At 40.4% G+C, this 24,644-nt stretch overlaps 2 protein-coding genes across 2 annotated transcripts; one reads left to right on the forward strand and one right to left on the reverse strand.

The window, feature by feature from the left end:
• Positions 1-12,496: 12,496 nt before the first annotated feature.
• On the reverse strand, positions 12,497-17,705 carry sec61b (SEC61 translocon subunit beta). The gene is made up of 4 exons (XM_037784679.1): positions 17,550-17,705; positions 15,627-15,724; positions 13,826-13,930; positions 12,497-13,023 (listed from the first exon to the last, which is right to left on the reverse strand). The coding sequence occupies exons 1-4, from the start codon at positions 17,550-17,552 to the stop codon at positions 12,936-12,938; spliced, it is 294 nt and encodes a 97-aa protein (XP_037640607.1). The 5' UTR covers positions 17,553-17,705; the 3' UTR covers positions 12,497-12,935.
• A 274-nt stretch (positions 17,706-17,979) lies between these two features.
• Positions 17,980-24,165, forward strand: alg2 (ALG2 alpha-1,3/1,6-mannosyltransferase). The gene is made up of 5 exons (XM_037784678.1): positions 17,980-18,134; positions 19,195-19,366; positions 19,478-19,615; positions 20,528-20,695; positions 21,750-24,165. Exons 2-5 carry the CDS (start codon positions 19,196-19,198, stop codon positions 22,488-22,490), a joined length of 1,218 nt encoding a protein of 405 aa, XP_037640606.1. The 5' UTR covers positions 17,980-18,134; position 19,195; the 3' UTR covers positions 22,491-24,165.
• Positions 24,166-24,644: the final 479 nt, after the last annotated feature.

Raw genomic sequence — 24,644 nt, forward strand, 5'->3', positions numbered from 1 at the left:
TTTCCTCTCCCATTAATCATCTCACGACCCATCAGATTTATCTTGTGACCCTTTAAAGGGGCCTCCACCCCTTGGTTGGAAAACCCTGGACTTAACCGCTGTAACAAACTGTTTATAAAGTAAGGAAAACTAGCTTCACCTCAACCAGCTGCAACAGTAAAATGCTATTTATGCATTGATACATTATCAGTGGAAACAACATATAACAATATATCAGTACCGAGGCCATCTTACTTTTGATACTTTTAAGTACATTTCGCTGATAATACTTAAGTATGATTTTGAATGCAGGACTTTTACTTATATGGAGTATTTTACAGTGTTGTACTGGTATTTTTACTGAAGTAAAATATATGAATACTACTTACTGTAAGGAGGGCAGGGAGGGAGGGAGAGAAGAAGAGAAAACAAGGGAGAGTGCAGGTAACAAAAGAGGAATAAGCTCCTATCAGTTTTTTTCCAAGCACACCACCAACCTCCACAAACCGCCACCTCACCCCGAGGCTACCGTAGGATTATGACTGGAGGACTATGGTATTATCCTCTCTTTCGCTTGGGGCTTTGACACGTGTATGATCACAGACAAACATCCATACTCGTGAACAAACACAGAGAAGCCCCCCAAACATTTGAGCATTATGAGGGAATTCCCTGCTCAGACCTGCAGCAGGTGAGAAAGAGAGAGAGAGATCAGCAGCCATTCCAGGTGCGTAGTATGATATGTGCTCATTCAGCAGAAGAAGAGCCAAGATCGTAAGAGCAAGCTCGATCAATATGCAAATTCTTGCATCTCGTAGGCAGAGAGAAAGGCTTACATAACTATTCTGGAGGCTGTGTAAGTCAGGGCAGTGTGTCAAGACTGCGGCTGCTTCCTGCCGGGTCACAGGAAGACACTGGGTGAGGTTAGAAAAACACTGACATCGGCTGTAGGAGAATTACGAATGAAAGTATAGTTTGAAAAACATTCTTTGCATCCACATGCGTTGATCTGATTTCAGGCCGACAACAAAATGCAAGAAACACTCGTGGAAAGACCTCTATGATATGTAAAATTATAAGCACAGCAGCTGTAAAATCTATAATTCATCCACAAACAGAGCTGTGTTGGCTGGATTTTGTATTTGAAGCTCGGGGGTATACGCACTGTATGAGAAAACAATTCACGTTATGTCTCCACACCTTAAGCGCTTCCACTCCCTGATCCCTTAAGTTTGCGTAATGCACCCTCACCTGCAGCAATCAGACACACACACACACACACACACACCACACACACACACACATGCTATAACTTGCCCTGACAGACCTGTTAAGATGGAATGAACATGCCTCAGAACAGAAAGAACATATGCTATATGCAAATCAGGCAGCTTGAAAGAAGTTGTTGTTGAATTAAGGAGGTTGCACGGCATGCTTTAAAAATGTCTTGGAATATGATCACAGAATACTTTATTGTTCTTGTAACAAAGCATGCATGATGGTATGTGTGGGGGAAGAGAGACGGGAATGTCATAAACTCAAGCACCTCATTTACGGTTCAGGGAAGATGAACTGACTTGGCCTTTGGCTTATTCACCTTTAAAGTTGCACTAATCAATATTTTTTATAGTAACTGAACAAATTAAAATGATGTATATTCATACGAAAAGAGGACACTCGTGGTGATGAACCCATAGATAATTATCCCTCCGCTTTGCAGTTTCCCACCCTTTATAGCGTCTTTCAGCTTGTGTTTTTTGTTTTTCGCAAATTTTCTTTTCGGTTCTTTCCGGTTTCTTTTCGGTTCATTGTCACCGTTCGCATCAGCAGCATTTCCAGATCTACGTGTTGCCATGTTCCATTTGTGTCGATGAGGCCCAATGAGTTTCCTCCTAAATAGTGCCATGTCCACTCCACACAACAAAAACCTATCCAACGTTAATTACACAATACATAAACTAATCGGACCCCAAATGTGATGCTAACGTTAGCTGTTGTGGCTAGCTCCGTTCTGTGATCAACATATAACATAAGCAAGTGCATATCAGCTATATTACCATCTTTATCGTATCCCAGCTGCAGAGCGATCCCAAGCCATATATTTTGTCTTTTATTTGGTTGTTGAGGTGGTCGTGATTGTAGTACATTATTGGGTGTTGAGAAGGGGACGGCATTTCCTCAACTGTTCTCAACATGGCTGCTGGGTCATAAACGTTCTCATTGTACAACAGTACACTACAAGATGATTCTGAAAACATTTGAAGCGAGAAATAGGTATTACAGTAACAGAATATTAATTAATATTTAGTTAGTTAGCCTAGTTTGACCGTTTGACCGGAGTTCACGAGTGATTGACAGCTGCTCAGAGACGGCAGACTCCAGCTCGGCTCTGATTGGTTGTTTTCCTCCGGTCTGTGAAATCTTGCAGATGCCATTAGGATCACCGGAGGACACCGAGGCACATGATTCTTTTCAGATTACCTGTCTCATGCACTACTGTCAGGATAGAGTGACCGTTTTATAAAAAAGTACTTTTTTAAAATCAGATTTGCTCCATTTCGACCCACTGCAGCTTTATGTAGGGGGTGAACCTAATGGTGGAGACCAAAAACAGAGCTAAAAGGAGAGTGAATGTTGTACTTACATGCATCACTTGGACAGTAACTGAACTCTAAATGGATGCTAATGTTGTTCCGTGTTGTGAGTTTTGTTCACAGCTTGTTTCCGCTGCCCCCAAGTGGCCAGCGAATCAGTTATTGCCAGTTTAAATAAAGAGGACACCCGCTGACTGTTCTAGTTACAACCTTTTAGGAAAGCATTTAGCTGAAGCACATCAGCAGAGGTAGATAATGTTAAATCATTAATAACTTTGCGTGATGTTATTTATTAGTGTATTTGAAAAGCGCCATGTTCCATAATCTGTCCATCAGACATGTGACTGAAGGCTGCTCTCATTGTGTGTGACAGCCTCCCTCATTCATCAGCGCTGCAACTCTGCTGCTCATCCTGTGGAAAGCTTATGAAATCATAAACCACAAAACCACCACGCCTGAATGTAATGTAAAAGTTGGCTGGCATGGTGCCGAGAGAGAGAGAGAGAAAGAGAGAGAGAGAGAGAGAGAGAGAGAGATAGCATTCATTAATGACACATTTTGTAATAAACAATGGAGAAAATATAAAAAGAAGAACCACCTACCACACCCAAGACGTGCATCTGTAGCACGTACACACAAGCCATTCGTGCCAAAGTCATTAATCTGACAATATAATTATCTTGGAGACAAAAATACATTTTATTTGTGGATGTTTTAAGAAATACACTTAATTTTGCTCTTTCACAATCAGAATATTGATCTCAGAATATTGTTTTATTTTCATGTGATGTAGGAAGTGTTCGATTTAGGAGCGAAGCACAGCTGAGCCAAGAAAACGATAACTATGACTCAGAGATGAGAGCTCTTGGCTCTAAAAACTAAAAAGAAAGACTGCGTACGTCATTATTTGGACTATTTCTGCCACTAATGTGGGTTTGTACTGTTTGACTCAATGAAAGCGAGTGAGCTCAGCATTGTTGGAGGCTGTAATACAAAAGGAATGTAACAAATGTTGCAGCCATTTACAAACAAAATAAACTGAAAACATGCTCCGGATATCTTTCAGACACCATCAATATATTTTAACATTATTATGCAAGAGCCAGGTGATCCCCCCTCTCACCTCTCCCCTCTGCCGCAGCCCTGGAGCGCTGCACAAGGAGTGGAAAATACAGTCACCTAAAAATACACCGCACATAAACAACACTCTTACAAACACATGGGTACACACACACACCCTAACACACACACACACACACACACACACACGCCACAAGTGTCTTTAATATTAGAAAGCACAAGGCTGACACCTGAGACACTCAGCGCAGCGGTGTCACCCCCTCCCTCCTCCTTAAATTAGTCCAGACGTGGCCAGCGTGTCCCTGAGGGTCCAGTACGATCCGCTCTGCTGCAGGCCGGGGGACACATGCTTATGACATCACAGCCCAGTTGGCCCTGCGTGCCTGTGGCAGTCACACGGGGCATCACCAGGCCTGACGTGGCATCGCCGCTGATGGGAGGGGGATGTGTGTAAAAAGGTTACAGAGACCAATGTGGCCTCCATCCTGGGATTCTCCTTATTGTAACACACCCCACGCACACACACACACACACTATGGCACGTATACACACACAATGAACTCACTGTAGGAGCAACTTGTTGTATTTTGTTTGTATTTTAACTGACTCTTCGCACTCTGTTTGCTGTCTTCTCATCAACAAAAGGAACATTGTGTTTGGTTTCTTCCCCCGCTCCTTAAAGGTCTCATTCAGCTCTCATCTTTAGTCTTTAGTTGAGCCTCCGCATTGTTCCATTCTTTGCATATATCACTACAGACCTGTTCAATGTCTTTTGGTTTTCTCCCACCATCCACTGTTTCCACTTGTTTCCATCTTCCTGTAGTTATTCATATCTCTCTCCAGCACCTTGTGTCTCTTCTTCTCTTTGTTTTACGTCTTGCTTGTGCTTAACTTCCATTTCTTTCAACCCTCTGTATATTTGTTTTCTTTCCTTTATGCTTTTAACCTCAACCGTTGGAGCCATATCCTTCTTCAAGATCTCAATTTCCATTTCTATTTAACTTTTGACTATTTTTAAACAACTTCTAGTTTCGTTTGTCAGTTTTTTGTTGATACAGTTCTTTTTCTTTTTCCTTTTCTCTCTTTATGGCCTTTGAGCTCTGATATATTTGTTATTCTTTTTGCTTCTCTTGTGTCTTATCTGAAAGTATTACACTGGATCTCATGAAAAATAATAGAGAAAAACTTTATGGTGATATGTTGTTTTAATTGTTTAGTACACAAAAAAGACATTTAAATGTAGGCTTACAAATCATGCTTTTTGTATTTGCATATACTGTATTTTTCAAACAGTAGATCTAAAACTGATCAAAATGTTGTGTTTTTACAAATGATATCTTCTTACTCTGTTTTATCCACTCTATTTGAAAGATTCATTTCAATGAATGAATGAATGAATATATCATAAACCTGTGTTGGCTATAATATGTGATTTTAGCCAGCTGTCAATTCAATATCCAAAGCAGGCATGAAAGTGAGTGCCAGTGCTGAAAATCACCTCACAAAACATGTGAAAATGTTTACATGACTGAGTGAGAATACAGACTGGGCAGCTGTCTATTTGACATTAGTTTGCCAAACACAGTTGCTGATGTAATTTCAACTTAAACCTGTAATAACTGATTTTTTTTGGCCACTTCGGGGCAGCAGAAAAAAAGTTATGCTCACAGCATTGCCATATTATGGACTTTTAAGTTGACCGTTGATTATTTACATATCCAGAAGATACGGAACAGCAGTACCATTCATTAGTTGTGTTTGTGTTCAATATTTACTTTCTGTTATCTCTATTCAGTGGACAACCTACGGGTCTGAAAAGTGAAGCCAATGTGGAAGTGCCTTAAACTTGCATTCTTTCTAATAGCCAGCAGGGGGCGACTCCTCTGGTTGCAAAAAGAAGTCTGATTGTATAGAAGTCTATGAGAAAATTACCCTACTTCTCACTTGATTTATTACCTCAGTAAACATTGTAAACATGAGTTTATAGTCTCAATCGCTAGTTTCAAGTTTCCTCCAATATAGCATGATGTTCATTTAGTAAATTATGGTCCCATTTAGAGTCAGATAGACCATAAAGCAGGGTAAGCTTTAGGGTGTGGCTACCTTGTGATTGACAGGTCGCTACCACTGTGTTTTCCGGTCTGGGAGTTTTCCGTGTTTTTGTCTTACAACTTTAACCCTTTCAGAGTGTGTTTTCAGTTCATGAAAGTAAATGGTTGCCTAAAAATGTCTTATTCAGCGATCAGTTGTACTTGGCTCCACCCTCTCGTGTTCTGATGGCGACGGCCAAAATGCTGAACTTTAGACTTCCAAACTGAACTTGAACCAAAACAATGAGCGTTGTTTAGTGTGGAGCAGAAGAGTGGAAACTCTGAAGGTACTGCACTGCTTTTTAATTAATATTTAAAACTAAGTCGTAGTAGTTTGTGTTTTTGGTTGTGAATGGCCAGAGTGTAGACATAGCATGTTTAATTACTTGATCTGAGAACTGAGAATTTGATCTTTACCATTAATGCACAGTATATCCATCAATGGAGCTAGATGTGTTAAACAACTGGAGGTTAAAAAACCCCTACAATAATAGTTTAAATAATATTACCAAAGACACAATAAACAGTTCTGTCTCTGTCACTACAACTAACAATTACAGATGCAACAGAGCTTAATGGAAATATGAGCAGTGATTATGACTTCTGTTTCCTATAACAGTTCCACCTCTCTGCAGGTTGAACGGGCTTCACGCTGTTCATCTTTCACGCATGAAGCACGAGGTGAGTGTGTGTCACATAGAGGATTAGAGAACGAGTGATGAGGTACTGATAGATGCAGACTCAGCCTTGGCTCTGACTCTGACTCTCTTATTTCTCTCTGAGGGAAGAGTCCACAAAGATCAGGGAGCATCCAGCTGGCACACACACACACACACACACACACACTCTCTCTGTGTCCCAGTTCCCTCCGACCCTCATGACCCATACAGTTCATATGACAGCGACCATGTGGTCTGGATGCAGAATATGGAGTCAGATTATTTTACAGTGAACAAGTTCTCACCTCTCAGCGGACCTGCTGATCAACGGCCATTAACAGAGTGTTGCCCCAATTGGCTGCAATGATACTGACTAATCACTGGTCTTATGATCACAGCGACCGGGCCAACATGAACACACAGTCACATACACATACACATACATACATCACAGAGAATGTAAAACATTTAAACATCTGATATGTATGTATGATATCCTCAGAGGTGGAAAGTACACTATGTACGTTTATGTGGTTACTGTACTTAGCATTTTGAGGTACTATAAAAATGATTTATTTATAAGGAAATAGTGAAGAATAGTAACAAAAATTTACAATAAAAGCAATAAAAAATATGGTACACAAGTTAGCTATGTAAAAGCCATTTTGCAATAAAAGGTGGAGAAATGATTAGTTGTTAAGAGAAGCGTAACTGTCATGCAACTTTATACTTTTACAAGTAAAAGCACAGTAAAAGTAAAAGAGATCTTTTGATTTCTCTCAACTTCATTTATCTGATGGCTGTAATCACTTTGCTTTTGTAGGTAACAATTGTTCAAGCAAAACATACAATAAACTCATGAAATATGATGCATTCCACTATTGATTTAGCATCCCATAAGTATATGCAATGGCCAGTTTTAGCATCGCACAGACCCCATTATTTAAAGGGACAGTGTGTAGGATTTGGCGGCATCTAGTGGTGTGGTATCAGATTGCAACCAACTGAGTACCCCTCGGCTCACTGCTCCCTTTCCAAGATTGCAGTAACGTGAGCTGCCGAGTGCAAAACCGTGGTAACGCCGTTTATCTCAATCTGAGGCCATCCTTACCATAATAACACTACTTTAGGAGCAACAGAAGTCAGACGGCTGGCGGTACCACGATTTTGAACTCTGCGGCAAGTTACCGCAGTTTCACAAGCTTGTTGGAGAACTACGGTGGCCTTCAGGTAACGTGAAAACGCGAAAGGCTCTCTCTAGAGCCAGTGTTTGGTTTGTCTGTTCTGGGCTACTGTAGAAAAACGGCGGAGCAACATGGCAGACTTTGTGAAGAGGACCCGCTCCCCATGTAGATATTAAGGGCTCATTCTAAGTTAATGAAAACACGATGATTCTTAGTTTCAGGTGATTATACACTAATGAAAACATAGTTATGAATATTATATAAAATTTCTGCTAATAGATCCCCGAAATGTTACACACTGTTCCTTTAAACACTTATTACACATTATCAGTAATATAACACTTTGAATTCCCTAGAATAAGTAATTTTGAGATTAAAGTAAGAACATGATTTTTTTCTTTAAATAAAATATTTTTTTTATTGTTTTAATGCTACTTTTACTCAAACGAGCTGAATACTTATTCCACCACCGCTAATACTTGTATACTACACCATATGTTGTTAAACAGATCACGCTGGTGGGCCTTTGTGCAACTTTCATACCATTTCTCAGTGTTCATCCCGTCACAGGTGTCCCTGCATCCCCTTAACCAGCCCTCAGTTTTTGGGACATCCCTCAGGATTCACTTGGTCGGTGAGCGTGGATCGATCCCACCCGCCTGTCGATTCATTCCACGCTTTACCAACCATGTGATGTGTTCAAAAATACACACACATACTTGGCATACGTGCGTGCATGGCTGGGCGCTCACACTCATCTAAAGAGGGAATATTCTGCGCAGTCTTTGAAAGGAAAGAAGACTTTCAAATCATGAGCCCTCTGCTGCACCTGATATCCTGATAGCTGTGTTTACCTGCTGGTTGGAACATCTCCGGGCATAAACATGTGTGTGATGAATGAGTGAGGGAGTAACAAAGAGAGGGAGAGAGAGAGAGATAGATAGAGAGAGAGAGACTGGCTTAAACAGTTTCTTTTTCCTCCATGCTAAACCACAGAGCAACATGTGTTATGTAGAACAGAATGTATATATGTGACCTATTTACAGCTCACCTCTCTCTATGTAAGGGACCATCCCTTGTAAAAGCGTGTGGTTTCTTCACAGGATATGGGTTTCTGGTGGAAGGAAGCGCTCTGAAGAAAGCTTCTCTTCTTTTCTTTCTCTTTCTCTTTCTTCCCATCTCTCACTCCTCTCTTGCTTTCCACGAGACAAACGTCACCTCACATTTTGGATGTTCAGGATGATTTATGTAGAATAGAGAGGTATAGGCATTGCTTGTCTGGTAACTTAACATGCACGTTGATGACATTTCTTTTTGCTTCCTTCATGTCTCCTTGTGTGGATATTGTTTATTGAGTGATTGCTGAAGAATTAAAAGAAACAAAGACCTTTAGTGAGGTGCAACCAGTGGGCAACCTCTGGGTCCGGGGAAGTGAAGCTAATGTGTAAGTGCCTTAAACTTGCATTCTTTCTAATATCCAGCAGGGGGCGACTCCTCTGGTTGCAAAAAGATGTCTGATTGTATAGAAGTCTATGAGAAAATGACCCTTTCGCACTTGATTTATTACATCAGTAAACATTGTAAACATGAGTTTCTGGTCTCAATCGCTAGTTTCAAATCTTCTTCAATACAGCATGATGTTCATTTAGTAAATTATGGTCCCATTTAGAGTCAAATAGACCATAAAGCAGGGTATGCTCTGGGGCGTGGCTACCTTGTGATTGACCGGTCGCTACCATGGCGTCGTCAGGTCTGGGAGTTGTCTGTGTATTTGTCTTACAACTTTAACTCTTTAACAGTTTGTTTTCAGTTTAGGTCACCTGAAAATGTCTTATTCAGCGTTCGGTTGTACTTAGCTCCACTCTCTTGTGTTACTTCTGGTTGCAAAAAAACAAGATGGTGATGGCCAAATACCAAGATGGGGATGGCCAAAATGCTGAACTGGAGGCTTCAAAACGGCAATCCACAAACCAATGGGTGACATCACGGTGACTACTTCCACTTCTTATATACCGTCTATGGGTGCAACAAAGAAAGTTCCACGCAAACTCTCACTTAAAGGTGCAGTGTGTAGAATTTGGCAGTATCTAGCGTTGGGGTTGCAGATTGCAACCAACTGAAACTTCTCCCGAGTCCCAAGCGTGTAGGAGAACTACGGCGGCCGATGTGAATATGTGAAAACTTGAATGGCCCTATCTAGATCCAGTGTTTGGTTTGTCCATTCTCAGCTACTGTAGAAACATCGCGGCCGGCTCCGTATGTAAATATCAGCGGCTAATTCTAAGGTAACGAAAACACAATTCTTATTATTAGTTGATTATACACTAAGGAAAAAATACTTATTAATATTATATTCCATTTCTGCCAATAGATCCCCCTAAATGCTCAAGATCAATATTTTGGCAAAATGCCTTCTTTAGGATAAAATACAGCAACCACATAACTGACATTTCATAACTAGGGCAGGTGTGTCAAATCAACCGCAATAAAATCATTTACACATAGCTAAAACAACATTAAGCACAAACTGGAGAAACACCAGAGTAAACATACAAAACATGTGAGTGCTTACATACTGAGTGATTTCAGAGCATTATTGATGTGTCTGTCTGTCCCAAACACAAAGACTGAGGACTCTGGTCCCAGGGTTAATGAAATGAAATAAAATATACTTCATTTCTAGCCCGTGATGAAACACTGAGTTGACTTGTGTAGACGGTGTCAGGAGGAGTTTGGAACTACAGGTTGCAGGCAGCAGTGTGGAGCGCTCCATGTGCTGCCTGGGCCTGTTTGACTCCTGAACACCGAGGGACGGCTTCACCACGGCTCCTTCATATTTAATCGTTATGTTGAATAATTCTGGCTCACCGCCGTGTTGTGCCACCATGAATTGGGCCGCAGAGTTTGTGAGTGTATCTGTGTGTACGTGTGTGTGTGTGTGTGCAGGACTGGGACGACAGGGAGAGTGATGTGGCAGTAGTGCCTGAGTTTGCCACGAACACTGGAAGCCGGTGGGAAAGCAGAGCCATAGCAACAGTAATGAATTAATGAACAGGATCCGAATGCTATGTTTAACACAAGGTACAAGCTCTCTCGCTCTCTCGCTCTCTCACACACACACAGACACATACACACACACACAGAAGCACAACTACAAGCCAGCTGGTGGTTTTATATTCAACACAGGTAACCTGGTGATGCAGGTGGGGCCTGAACTACTTCTACAACTACAAAACAGCCTGCCAGCAGCTGTCAGCATTAGACTGAACATCATGTCATAAATTCCTCACACTGTTTAACTTAAAGTGGACAAATCAAATTTACTTTTGTTCCACTCAGCTCAGTTATAGTGATTGTCATAGGCATTCGTCTGGTTATGAAGCATTAGAGTATCAAACAGATGGCGTGTGGCTATACAGTCCGCATGACGGTGAATGTTTTTTTTTTTTTTAAGAAAGTAATTTCTATTTTATTTTGAAATGAACAATTATTCAACCGTAACTAAAAATTCCTTCTGCATCTGATTTTTGGGTGTGCCAGCTGCTTCTTTGGTTGGCACAGGCACACCTTGGCACACCTGCAACTAAGCTATTGATACAAACATGTCACATAGTATTCTGATGATATGACTCGTAAAAAAAAAAGTGTCGCCACACAGAACATGTGTTGAGGACAGAGATATACTGTATCTTCATATTCTCTGAGCCAGTGATATTCAGAAAAATAGTCTGCAGCGCCCCCCTCAGGAAAAGACAGAAAAACACCAGATGAAGAACATTTAGAGTCTTTCAGTGATTTTATAGGAAAACCTAAATGTATTCCTTTGATTATGCAAGCCTTTAGATTAACATCAACACAAATTGGTTGCCAGTTTTTTTTTGGCTCAAACAAAGCAATAAGAACTTCTTGATTTAAAGTTTTTTAGAGAACGATTTAAACAAAAACTATTATCGTGCTTTGGACATATGCAGGTGTACTTTCCCTAAAACATCAGCTGATTGTTATGCTCTATTCTCCTAGACGCATGGCCATGAGAAAAGAGGAAAAACTAATATATAGTTGTTGTGTAACATTCAGTATTCATCAGACATAAGCCATAAGATGATGTCCCGCATGCCGTTTGCCTTCTGGTGTTACTTTGACACTATAAAGACTATATTTGACACTTTTAAAAAACTAATTTTGCCATCTGCAATTATTGAGAGCAGCAGGGAAAAAAAAGCTTCAGTATGGTACGGGTGTTGAGAATGAATCCTGGGGCAGGCGGCCCATGATGGAGGCTGATGCCTCTGAACCCCTATAGAGGTAAGCTTAATAAATAGTTAACAATTAAACGTCAGTTTAAAGCAGCTGGTATACATATATATACATATATATATATATATATACATATAAATACATATATATATATACTCATATACTGTAGATAAGATGCTTTTGAGTATGTGTGTGCCACGTAATCTTGGATGACATGATTAGACAATTAAGGTTGATTATACAATGAGTACACATGCAGTTTTAGGTGCCATTCAAGACTGAACAAATTAAAAAAGTATTGAGATGTGGCCAAATCCTCTGTCAAATAAGTTGCGGGTAGCTGGAACTTGTCTGAACCAATTAAGTATTATGAGAACTGTCAATCATCACACTGAAATATAACGCTTAACATTTTTGTGGTTCCAATATGCCTTTTCTGTCTGAAAGCATTTTTGTTGAAACAAAGGTTCATAAATGCCTTATAGCAAAATGTACAGCTTCCAATAGTGGGGTAGTTGTTACAGAAGGTTCAAAGTGAGAATACAAACTCACGGTCACTGAAAATGTGGTTGAGAAACATCTCATTAAACTTGAAATGTCCCAAACACAAAACAGGGTTATTATTTCAGAACACAAGGGTAAATTTCAACACATTGATTTTTTACTTTTTTATTGTACAATATTACAATTACATTTGTACAAATGCTGTTAACAAAAAAAAAAAATGAAATTCAGGCTACAAGAGGGAAATGTTTGCTGGGGCCTGAAAACAACAATGTCCTTGAGTACTGCACAGAACCTCCATGCAGCAGGAGGGCCACATATACACACACACACAGACATTACATATCTGAGGTGGGCTAGCATGGCTTCCTCCCGTTCACCCCATCAGATCTAGCAAAGGGTGGATACCAACATCGGTGCAGATGAAGATCATGTACTGAAACAGTCACATAAAAAAAAAAAATTGAGTTTGTGTGTCTGTAGTGCAGAAGGGAACCAGGGGTGTCAGGTTGTTGTTCATTTGTTGTTTGGTCCAGGTCCAATGTGTTAAGAAATCGAGGCGCAGGGTCAAAGGTCATCAGTTGGCGATTAAGAGCGGGTGTACTTCCCCCAGATGTGCAGCATGAAGACCGAAGCAATGAAGAGCAGACTCATCACCAGCACTGGCACCGGGCCGCTGTCGTAACAAAGAGAAACTGATCAACACTCCGATAAAAAAATGCAAACACACAAAAAAATCCCATCATTTGCTCTAACCCCAACCACAGCCGGAGTCTTAGTGGAAGTGGCTGATTTTATTGATGAGCTTAGGAAACAAGGAGGCGCTCTCATCTCTGAAGGAGGGACTGAGTGGGGGGGTTGGGGTGGATGGGGCGCATCGCTAAGTAGCAGCATTGCCATGCCAACCATCTCCTCAGCGGCCCCCTCCTCTCCCTGTCAGAAGGCTGTAATTGAGTTGACCTTTCAGAGTGCATCCTTTAATGAAGCTTTGAGGCCGGCGTCTAACGCAGGAACAAACACGCACTCGATATACAGCACTGTATGGCGAGTCTGCCCTCCTTCGACTGCTGGAGAGACGCACTCAATAACCACCACAGCACCATCGATCAACCACGGCCAGCTATGGCCAGGAGACAGGACGCCTTCTCTAATATTAGGGGCGGGGATGCAGCAGAATAAAAGTTTGAGAGTTTTCTAAAAGTGTGCATCCCTAACACATAATTGTGTGTGTGTATAAACAGACACATTTAAATCAACGTGATCCACCGCTCAGATGATCGGTTTTACCACAGAGGCACGTCTGTCCAATTTCCTGCCATTAAACGTTCCTTCCATTCTACCTGATGAGCACATATAAAACACTAATGATAGCAAGTGTCGGAAATCCTGAGAATTAGTTAAAGTTACAAATGTCAGAGGCTAAATTTGTTTTGCGAGTGTGTATGTCCCGGTGTTCTGCTTTTATAAACTGCACTTACACTTTGAGGCCTGGCGAGTCTTCTGTGTAGAAGCGCCACATGCCGCCGGTGCCTGCCGATCCTGTGGTCCTGCCACCGCTGCGTGTACCGCTGCTGGTAGCTTTCCTGTGGAACGCACACACCAAGTCAAGAATATATTAACACTGCAAAGTGTGTGTCATCAAGGGCTTTCTGATCTGATCTTAAACTGTTAAAATGCCTTCTTATTAAAAAATGTTTTTCCGCTATAGCAATTTTCATGTTACAAAATGCTCTAAACAAAATAATTAGAACAAATCTCATAACCTTTACTCATCCAGCAGTTTCTTAAAACCAAACATTTTGATCAAAAACCACAGTCAAAAAGGAAAAAAATCCCTGCCATTAGTGTTGTCAAAAATATCAAAGTATCGATACTAACTATTTGAAACTGTTTCAATACTCATTTTCCACAGTAGCGATACACGGGTACCAGCTAAGGCTGTCCCGAATACCATTTCTTGAGCTTCAAAGCTTCGGCGAGAAATATTCAAAGGTATTTGAAGCTTTGCGGAGCAGCGCGGCTGCTGACATGTTCTTCTGTCTTTCTGTCTCCATCTCCCCTGTTTCATTACCACTGCTGCACCACTGAGCATGAATAATTAATAATGTTGTGGGATTTTTCCTTATGTCTTGGGCTATTTGGGGATTATTATTACATAATTTTTTTTTTTTTTTTTCAAATTAAAAAACGAAGTATTCGAATAATGATGTGGAGGTCGAATACCATGGCAACAGTCAAAGCTTCGAAGCATTCGGGTCAGCCCTAGTACCAGCTGCACTTTCTGCTCTCTCTTATATCCGACAACGTGTTGACACATACTATTTATCTTTTAATACAAATCTAATACTTGAGTCCCTCAATGCTGTATACATTTTCCCCCGTGGTATCAAAAATGGTATCTAATAGATATTTTTCAAAGCATTGTATTGAAGTTAGAAATTACAGTGTTGTGACAACACTAATGAAAACACTACTTGCCATCATACACTGTATTCAGAATGTAACTAACTACAGTAGCTGCTGATGAAAGAACGCAGAGATTCATGGCTGCTTCACTTGTGTGATGAGATTAAACGGAGGTTAATGAGGTAATGAAGCGGGTGATAGTAATGGGTAATAATGAGAGAGGTAACAGCGAGCCTCTGATTACACACTGATTAAGCCCACAGCACAACAACATCTATCTGCTGCTCCAATCTACAGAGGGATGGCACACAATAAAATAAAGCTGAAAATCATCAATCACTCTTTACAGTAAGATGACATGAGCAGGCGGGGTCAATGCTGGGGGCATTTGACAAATAATTATAGAGAACGTGTGTGTGTGGGTAGAGATGACCACATAACTTATCTCTCATGCTTAATGTAAAGCGGTCATCAATGGCTACAACATACAGATGTGTGACAAATTAATGAAAAACAAATATGAAGTGTTTTGGTATACAATCAAGACTATGAGTCGCCACGACAGCTTCAGTGCATCTTGGCATGGATTCTCCAAGTCGCTGAACTAAATTCTTCCAAAAAGATATTCCCTCATGTCCCTCGAGACTAAAATGTCCAATAGGTGTTCAAATGGTTTGAAATCTCTAGTGACAACTGTAGCAAATGACTCACATCATTTTCAAACACTTCAGTGAGCCCTCCATGGAAGACTTTTCATTCATTGCGTTACTACATCCATTTACGCAGGTCAGTTGCACATCTGTATGCACTTATGGAGAGTTTACACATCTGTCTACTGGATTATAGAAGTAAAACGTGTGTGTGTGTGTGTACCTCTGTCTGACTGTGGAGCCGGCTGCGCGGGGAGCCACTGTCTTACTGGGGGAACGGCTAGACGCCCCAACATTGGTTGCACTTGCTGCTGGTCCAGGCTGAGGGGGAAGACACCACAATTAATACACATGAATATTAAGATAAGATATTCCTTTATTAGTCCCACAGTGGGGAAATTTGCAGTGTACAGCAGCAAAGGAGATAACAAGATGCATCAGCTAACACAGTAAAAAAAAGAGCTAAACAAAGTGTAACAAAATATGAATCATTTAAATAGAAGGAAGTATTAAAATAGGAGCAGTATATACAGTATTGACAATAAACAGACTATTAACAAAATAGCACAAGTGGAAAATGATATTGCACAGTAAGAATGAATGAATGAATGAAATTCCACCTGAAAATATCAGGTTATTGTCAGTTTTGGTGTGTAAGTGTAATTATATTAGTATTACTCCATTATACCCTCTTTCTGACATTATGTCTAATACCTCACACACTCACACACACAGCTAAAAATAACCTACAACATTCAGATAAAGAGGTTTAACATTGATTCTTGACTAGCTAACTTACATATTTTGATTCTGAACTGTACAGTGTGTTTATGTCAAGAGACTGATAGCAAAGGCCTTTAACTAGTTGTCCACACTGTTCATTGATTTCAACTGATTTCTAATCAACACACAACAACATCACAACCAGACGTGTTCACACATCACATACATTATTCATTCATGTAGTGCTGGGCCAGCTTTAAATATGTGTTTTAGGACTGTTTGAGTTGTTGAAAAAAGAGCCACGTCCACAAATGAAATTAATTTTAATTTAGACTATACAGACACACACACACACTTACAGCTAAAACTAACCTACAACATTCAGATAAAGAGGTTTAACATTGATTTTTGAATAGCTTAACTTACATTTTAAGTCTGAACTGTACAGTGTGTTTATGACAGATGTCTGATGGCAAAGGCCTTGACTAGTTGTCCACAATGTTCATTTATTTCAACTGATTTCTAAGCAAGGGCAACATCACAATATAATATATATACATACATAATTCATTCATTCATGTAGTGCTGGGGCCAGCTTTAAATATGTGTTTTAGGGCTGTTTGAGTTGTTGAAACAAGAGCCACGTCCACAAATGAAATTAATTTTAATTTAGACTATACATATATACATACTTTATTTTACTCACACAAACTAACCTACAACATTCAGATAAAGAGGTTTAACAGTGATTCTTGAATAGCTAACTTACTTTTTGATTCTGAACTGTACAGTGTGTTTATGACAGACTGATGGCAATGTATTGCAATACTCAATATTTTGATATGTTCTTCCACCCCTAGTAAACACTGAGTCAGTGGTAACAGACCCTGACTATTTTTAATTTAGGAATTGCTTTAAAAAAATAATATTTCCTAGTATAAGGATTATATTAGTATTACTCCAGTATACCTTCTTTCTGACATTATGTCTAATACCTCACACACTCACAAACACACTTACAGCTAAAACTAACCTACAACATTCAGATAAAGAGGTTTAACAGTGATTCTTGAATAGCTAACTTGTACAATGTGTTTATGTCAGATGTCTGATGGCAAAGGCCTTTAACTAGTTGTCCACACTGTTCATTGATTTCAACTGATTTACCATCATCACAACAACATCACAACTAGACGTGTTCATACATAATTCATTCGTTCGTGTAGTGCTGGGGCAGCTTTTAAAATGTGTTTCAGGACTTGTTTGAGTTGTTGAAGAAGAGCCACGTCCACAATTGATGAGCTAACCTTAGCAAGCTAGCTAACAGATAGCACAGTGTTAGCTCAGGTCTAATGGTTAAACTGGTGCAATAGAGGTAATTAGCTTTAACATTAGTCTTTTAAGAGGGAGCTGAGTATCTTACCATGTTGAATTATGTGTCCCGATGCGAGATGAAACCCTGAGCCCCTCTTCAAGCTGATGTCCACGTCAAATGAGAGCAGAGAGTCGGTATGTGTGAATTGGTCAAAACTAGAGAAGAGAGCTCACTAAGCTGACGCGTGTCTAACAAACGACACGACTGCTAAACACAAAGACCAGCGCAGGCGACCGAGCAGAAGCCTGCGCGGCTGATGGCATTCAACACACAAAAACAAATAATCAAACATTATTTTAAGAGCTTTTTTTCTGCCACTTTGATTTAAAGTATTTTATAAACACAAATATATTTTGAGTACATTATAATTTGTGTGTACTTGTACTTTTAATGTAAAGGCAAATATTTGGTCAAGCCTTGATTCTGAGGGAGACGTGTCTCACAGGAAGTTGCATTGAGGAAACAGACGCCATTGTGGTTCAAGCACGGAGCGCCGATTAGCCTAATCACAGTTAGATGGTTTGAGCCAACATGGCGTCCAAACGGGACAGTTTCACGAGTTGTTCATGTTGCTACTGACGAGCATAATCACAAGGTTTCCAAACTCGGACAAGATAGTCGAGAGCTCAGAAGGTAAACATTATAATTATATTGTAAGGAGATATAGCTATGTGTTAGACAACTGCCAACCACGTTAGCTTGTTAATGGGTTATAACTTCATTAGGTAACGTAGCAACAGGCTTATCACTGTAACAGTTAGCTAAACACACTTAACTTCCTTTAATCAAACAGTTCATCTAAATCAGAAGGTTATTTCAGTTTACTCTAGTAGTTTCACTTCTTATCCTTAAATTCAGTGCCAGCTAGAGGTTTATAACAGAGCACTTTGGGGACATAATGACAGCCACAATGGTTTGCAGTAGATGTTTTATCACATGATAGTGCTTCAAGGGCTTAAAGTTATGAATTAAATGATGTTACAAAACCACAAGGATAGATTCTTGCAGCACTGAAAAGTTTCTCTTATTGGCATGAGATAGTGGATTCATAAATCTCTGGTTGCTTGTGTAGGGAGAGTTTTAATGGCATTGAAAATTAATTTAAGGGCTTAAAGTTATGAAGATTCAAGATTCAAGCCCTTTATTGTCATTGTGTAGTACAACGAAATTAGATTGTGACAATCCCATAGGTGCTTATGAAAAGATAATACAATAAAAAAAAGACAATACAATACAAAATCTAAAAATACAATATGTAAATTGATGAGATGACAGTTTTGCCAGATTACAGTTTTGTCAGATAATTATCTAATTATTGCACAGAGTGATCAGCATTAAGAATTAAAATGATGTTACAAAAACCACAAGGACAAATTCTTGCAGCACTGAAAAGTTTCTCTTATTGGCATGAGATTCATAAATCTCTGTTTACTTGTGTAGGGAGAGTTGATTGTTTTAATGCCATTGGAAATTGATTTACACTTTGATGTGTACCTCAGGTTGTGGATATACCCTTTGTACATCTATCGGGATGATTTGTATACAATCTGTGTGTGCTCATCAGTCTGTCATTCTGCATAATATATAGTGATGTGCAATGTCTTTTAACTTTAACCCTGTCTGCAAACCTGCATTGTATTGTAGGAAAATATATCCCAGATTCAATTTGAACTTTATTCATTCTTGTGTGCAGGATGGCGCGGGTGGTGTTCCTCCATCCAGACCTTGGTATTGGTGGAGCAGAGCGACTGGTGGTCGATGCTGCTGTCGCTCTGAAGTCTAAGGGATGTAATGTTCAGATATGGACGGCCCATTACGACCCAACACACTGCTTCTCTGAGACCCTGGACCCAGATCTGCCTGTGGTACGTTAACGACACACACCTCACTATGTAATACCGTCCATCAAAGATGACACAACAAAGACAAAGAATAGTAAATGTGTGATTTCATTGTTGCTATTACTCTTCTAATAGGTCTGTGTGGGTGACTGGCTACCCACCAGTGTGTTTGGTTACCTGCATGCCCTGTGTGCCTACCTGAGGATGATCTATGTGGCCCTCTACCTGGTCTTCCTCAGCGGCGTGGAGTACGATGTCGTCTTCTGTGACCAAGTGAGTCGTGTTCTACAGGAACTAACTCTCTGTCTGTTTGGTCGTCACTCATTTGAGTTCCTCTGAGCCGTCTGTGTCTTGTAACTGTCTCGGTTGCTCAGAGAATAGCTCCCATTGTCAACAGAGGACTGTCTCTTTGTTTCTTCCTTTTTGTGTCACACCCTTTTACTTTACCATGCCATGAGGTGGACCCTCCCTTGCTTATTTTGTACTGTTTTGTCTTTCACACAAATACGCACAGGTATCATCTTTTTCTTGGACATAATTACGGTACAAAGAAAACTCATTATTGATCGACTTACAGTGTGACAGAAGAAGAAACTTCTGAAATTAATAAAACTGCAGTCAACCAAAACATGTTATGCAAATGCCACATGGAGCTTTTACAGTTATTGTCTTAGGATACGTGTTCACCAGTTAGATACATTGTTTAGTATTAACACAGTATGCTTTACTGTATATTTAGCGTCAATTTATATTACTGAACGTTTAGCTATGTTATATATGTCAATATTTTAGAGCTGCAATGATTAATCGATTAGTTTAAATTACACTTTAAATTAAATTAATCACAAGCTATTTTGATAATCCACTAATCGGTTTAAAAAAAGGTCAAAATTCTCTAATTACAGTTTCTTAAATTGAATATTTTCTGGTTTCTTTACTCCTCTATGACAGTATACTGAATATCTTATATACATTTTTCACGACAGAATAATCAATCATGAAAATAATCATTCGTTGCAGCCGTACTATATTTAGTATGTGTATACTTATTCATTCTTTAGTTTTTAGTGTTTTATTTATTAGTTTTTTCTGCTGCCATATTTGCTTTTGATCAGCCAGGAAGGAGGAACATTTTTTAGGGAAGACATGTACGTTTTTGTTCATATCCCTTTCATTCCACCCCAGGTGTCAGTGTGTATCCCGGTGCTGCGACTGTCCCGTCTCAGGAAGAAGGTTTTGTTTTACTGTCACTTCCCAGACCAGCTGCTCACCCAGAGGAAGTCGGCCCTGAAGAAGCTTTATCGCGCTCCGATCGACTGGCTGGAGGAACGCACCACTGGCATGGCTGATATGGTGCGTAACGGCTGAGGGTTGAAAGCTGTGTCATTCTACAGGTTGTGATGGTCTGATTGCAGGGCAGGATTGTGTCATTGTTACAGTTTTATTTTATCCGGATGGAAAGGCTCATTTCTGTAGCATGGTGGTTAAAAAAATGCTTTGCCGCAATAAATAAAACACATAAGTACAACACAAAAATACCAGACGTATTAGATCAAGTTTAAAAATAACAATAAAATAAAGTAGTTGTAAGTCATTTTCAAAAGATACTTATGAACCATGATGTGACCTGAGTGTTTTAAGGGCCCTGGTAATAAATGCTGTGTGGTTTTATGCTCAGATTTGAGAATGGCCAGCGGGTCCTATGTGAGGATTTCAAGCTAAACTATACTATACTTATAAGAAACATTCTAAATCATTAAAAAAAAATTTAAACTAAAAGGATAATATAATTTAGCTTCTCAATTTGTTTTTAAATCCTCCTTTTTTTTTGTTGCATTTTGCCGTTTGCAGATAGGAAAGTGATTTTTTCTGAGTTTAACAGCAGTAACAAGAGTTACAAAATTCAAGTTGATTCTGATGCACAAAGTAGGTTTATAGCACTGGATGTAAAATCTCAGAGGTAAATATTTATAGATCATGCATATAATAAACAAAATTAATAATACTTGGAATATTCGGTGCTATCACAGGCAAAGGCTGCCTTCAAGGGAACTGAAAAATAATTATTTTTTATAGCTCAGTGGTTGAAGTTTGGAAAACAGAGTTGGTTTGCTCAGAATTACTTTTATTTCACTAAGAGGTTGTTTAAAAGGTGAAGTTTCTCTTCATAAATCAAAATACAAGGTATATTATTTTTAACAGTTTGAATAAACCAAAGTGATTATTTAAAATGTGATACAGCCTGATCTCCGCGGGTTGTAAAAGCTCAGGGCCCTGGTAGAAAAGAAAATTACATTTTGATTTTAGTCTAGACTTTAGGATAATCAAAGACCGCAGGCTGTCATCCAACTCATAGGGAATTAAAATGCATGTGATATATGTCTAATCTCTCTGTACTTCTTCTTAGATTCTGGTAAACAGCCAGTTCACCGCGGGCGTCTTCAGCGAGACCTTTCGTGGTCTGCGAGGAGTCCAGACAGATGTCCTCTATCCCTCCCTCAACACGTGCACCTTTGACCAACAGTCCAGTGAAGCACAAGGCCTGGGAGGGCTGCTCCCCGAGGGAACCTCCTGCCTGTTCCTCTCTCTGAACCGATACGAGAGGAAGAAGAATTTGGGGCTGGCTCTGGCGGCGCTCGCAGCCCTGAAGAGCAGCCTTCCTGCAAGCCAGAGAGCAGGTATTCACCTGGTGGTGGCGGGTGGCTACGATGACCGAGTTACTGAGAATGTTCAACATTACACTGAACTGAAAGAGCTAGCAGCGCAGCTCCGCCTGGAGGACTGTGTCACTTTTCTGCGCTCCCCCTCTGATTCAATGAAGGTGGCGCTGCTGCGGGGCAGCGCCGCCGTGCTGTACACCCCGAGCAGAGAGCATTTTGGGATAGTTCCCGTAGAGGCCATGTACTGCTGCTGCCCTGTTATCGCGGTGAACTCCGGGGGCCCCCTGGAGAGCGTGGCAGACGGGGAGACGGGCTTCCTGTGCGAGCCCACAGCAGACGCCTTCTCTAAGGCCATGGAGAGGCTCGTGAGGGAGCCGCAGCTCCGCAGGGACATGGGACAAGCTGGGAGGAGGAGGGTACAAGATAAATTCTCTCTCCAGGCCTTCTCCGACCAGCTGCACGGGTACATTGTCAGGCTGAGCCAGTGAGGTGAAAGCTGGAGGAGAGGCAGGAGACGGGTGGAAAAATGATCCTCTGCTGAACTGTGAATTGTCTGTGGATTACTGGGGTCTGCAGTGAGGTGAAGTGGATGTCTTAACAGAGAATGTATGTGTAAATGTGCAGGGAGGTGGAGGGGCGGGGGGTATTATGAGGACTCGGAGGACAATCAATCAGCATTCCCCTGGAGGGGTTGCTGAGAGGAAAAAAAGGACGGAATCTCTATACCAATTAAGACAAGAGTAACGAGTTTACCTTCCCTATCTCTGGAAAAATACCACACCTGCAAGTGTGTACGTAGGTGTGTGTGTGTGTGTGTAATTGTACATGTGTAGCAGCACCGCAACCAGGAGTCTAGCAAATGAACGTACCAAAAGGATTGATTGTTAGAGTGAAATGTTTTGCACTGTTTTTTTTTCTTGCTTTGCTACAGTAGTCTTTGTCTTTGTGTGTTTGGGGGATGAAGAAGAAGAATGTAGTTACCACCATGCGCCATCAGGCAGTGCACAGTCCCAGATCGATAAACAGGATGCTTTCCGCTACTTCCTGTCCGCCCAGAGCTTTGTTCCCCTCCTCGCATTCAGAAGACGCTGGCCTGTTCATGACTCTTGCTGCTGTGTGGAGGTTATTAGCAGATGATAGAGAGTGTTTGGCTTTATTAGAGGTCTGGTTGATGGGCAGTGTGACTTTGTCTGGGTCATTATCAAGAAGGAGAATAGCAGAAGGTCATTGTGTCTGGCCTCCTACTGTATAGAAATGCTCTTATTGACATTCCTGAAGTCTTAATAAACAAGAGGACACATACTTTCCTGACTCTTATGGGATTTGCTTTGTTGGTAAAGTTTTTTCGTCTTCGCTAAGGATTTTGCGGGTGAGCGCGGAGGCACAGAAACGTTGTTAATGCTGTGCCATCTTCTTTTTTCTTTTCATTGAACAGTTTTGATTGTGTCTTGCGTTGTGAAATGAAACATTCTCAGACAATGTAGCAGCCAAAGAGTTTTATTTTTGTGACAGATGTACGTGAGATGCACCGCAGAAGATCCTAAGTTTCTGTCTCCGTCTGTTCTTCGGTCTCCATCCATTGCTCTGTCTCCATCCGTTGCTGCATTATCATTTGCAAAGTTTGAGATGTATCCCCATGCACGTCGTTCTTTTTCTTAAAGGGAATCTAAAAAAGAGTAAATACAAAAATATAAATATATTAAATTATAGGCTGATTCATTGGCTATAGATTTAATATTTACAACGCCACACAATCTCTTTCACTCGGGTGTCGTTGAACCAACCTGGTTGCACACGGCGTTGCCGTATCGAACAAATGTGGCGAAATGCTCGCTGTTGAAGTTCATCAAGTCGTATTTGAACTCCTGGTGCAGAAAAGTCTCACAGCGCTTCTTCATCATCTCTTCAGGAGATGGAGCCAGGTTGTGCTTGTTGTTGTTGACCCTGATACGAGTTCCTGGAGGAACTTTGATCTGCGTAATGCGCTGCGTGCAGATTCTGGTCTTCCTCAAAACACGATCACCGTTCGACTTCGGAACCATTTGTTGAAGGAAGCTGCGGCAGGCTCTCTGTGTCATGTTCTCATCTTACAATTACAGGAAAAAAAAAATGAATTTCAGTAAAATAAACCTGGTAGATTTGAGTTTTCTGAGTAACACATGTTTAAGTTGTTCATATGCAGCGTCATTATTTCAAACTAAGTCACATTTTCAGTTTCTTACCTCCAACTCCGAAATGGACAACACAGCCATCTCCAACATAAACTCCCCAAAGAGACAATCCTGACCATGGATGGGCAAACTCAATCAAGTCTCCGATCTCTGCTGTGGACACACTCGGATCAACCTGAAGGAAAAAAGAGCAACGGTATCCACACGTCCTTTTTTCTTTCACCTTGATTTCCTCACAGAATTCAGATGAGAAGACATTTATATTTATGATTGACATCTGGGAAAATAAAAGACAATGGACGTAAAAATCAAATAATGTGACGGAAATGTTTTTTGAAGAGCAGCCTGTTACAATAAGGGACTGTAAAAGTGAGACAGTATACATAAACCAAAGCCGAGCTGCAGCAGTAATGAAGATCTTTAAATACTCTAAATGGAAAACTATACTCTTACTGTTCGGTGAGGAATTCC

This window comes from Sebastes umbrosus, chromosome 11 (genome assembly GCF_015220745.1).
Source record: "Sebastes umbrosus isolate fSebUmb1 chromosome 11, fSebUmb1.pri, whole genome shotgun sequence".
In the NCBI taxonomy this organism is placed as follows: domain Eukaryota; kingdom Metazoa; phylum Chordata; class Actinopteri; order Perciformes; family Sebastidae; genus Sebastes; species Sebastes umbrosus.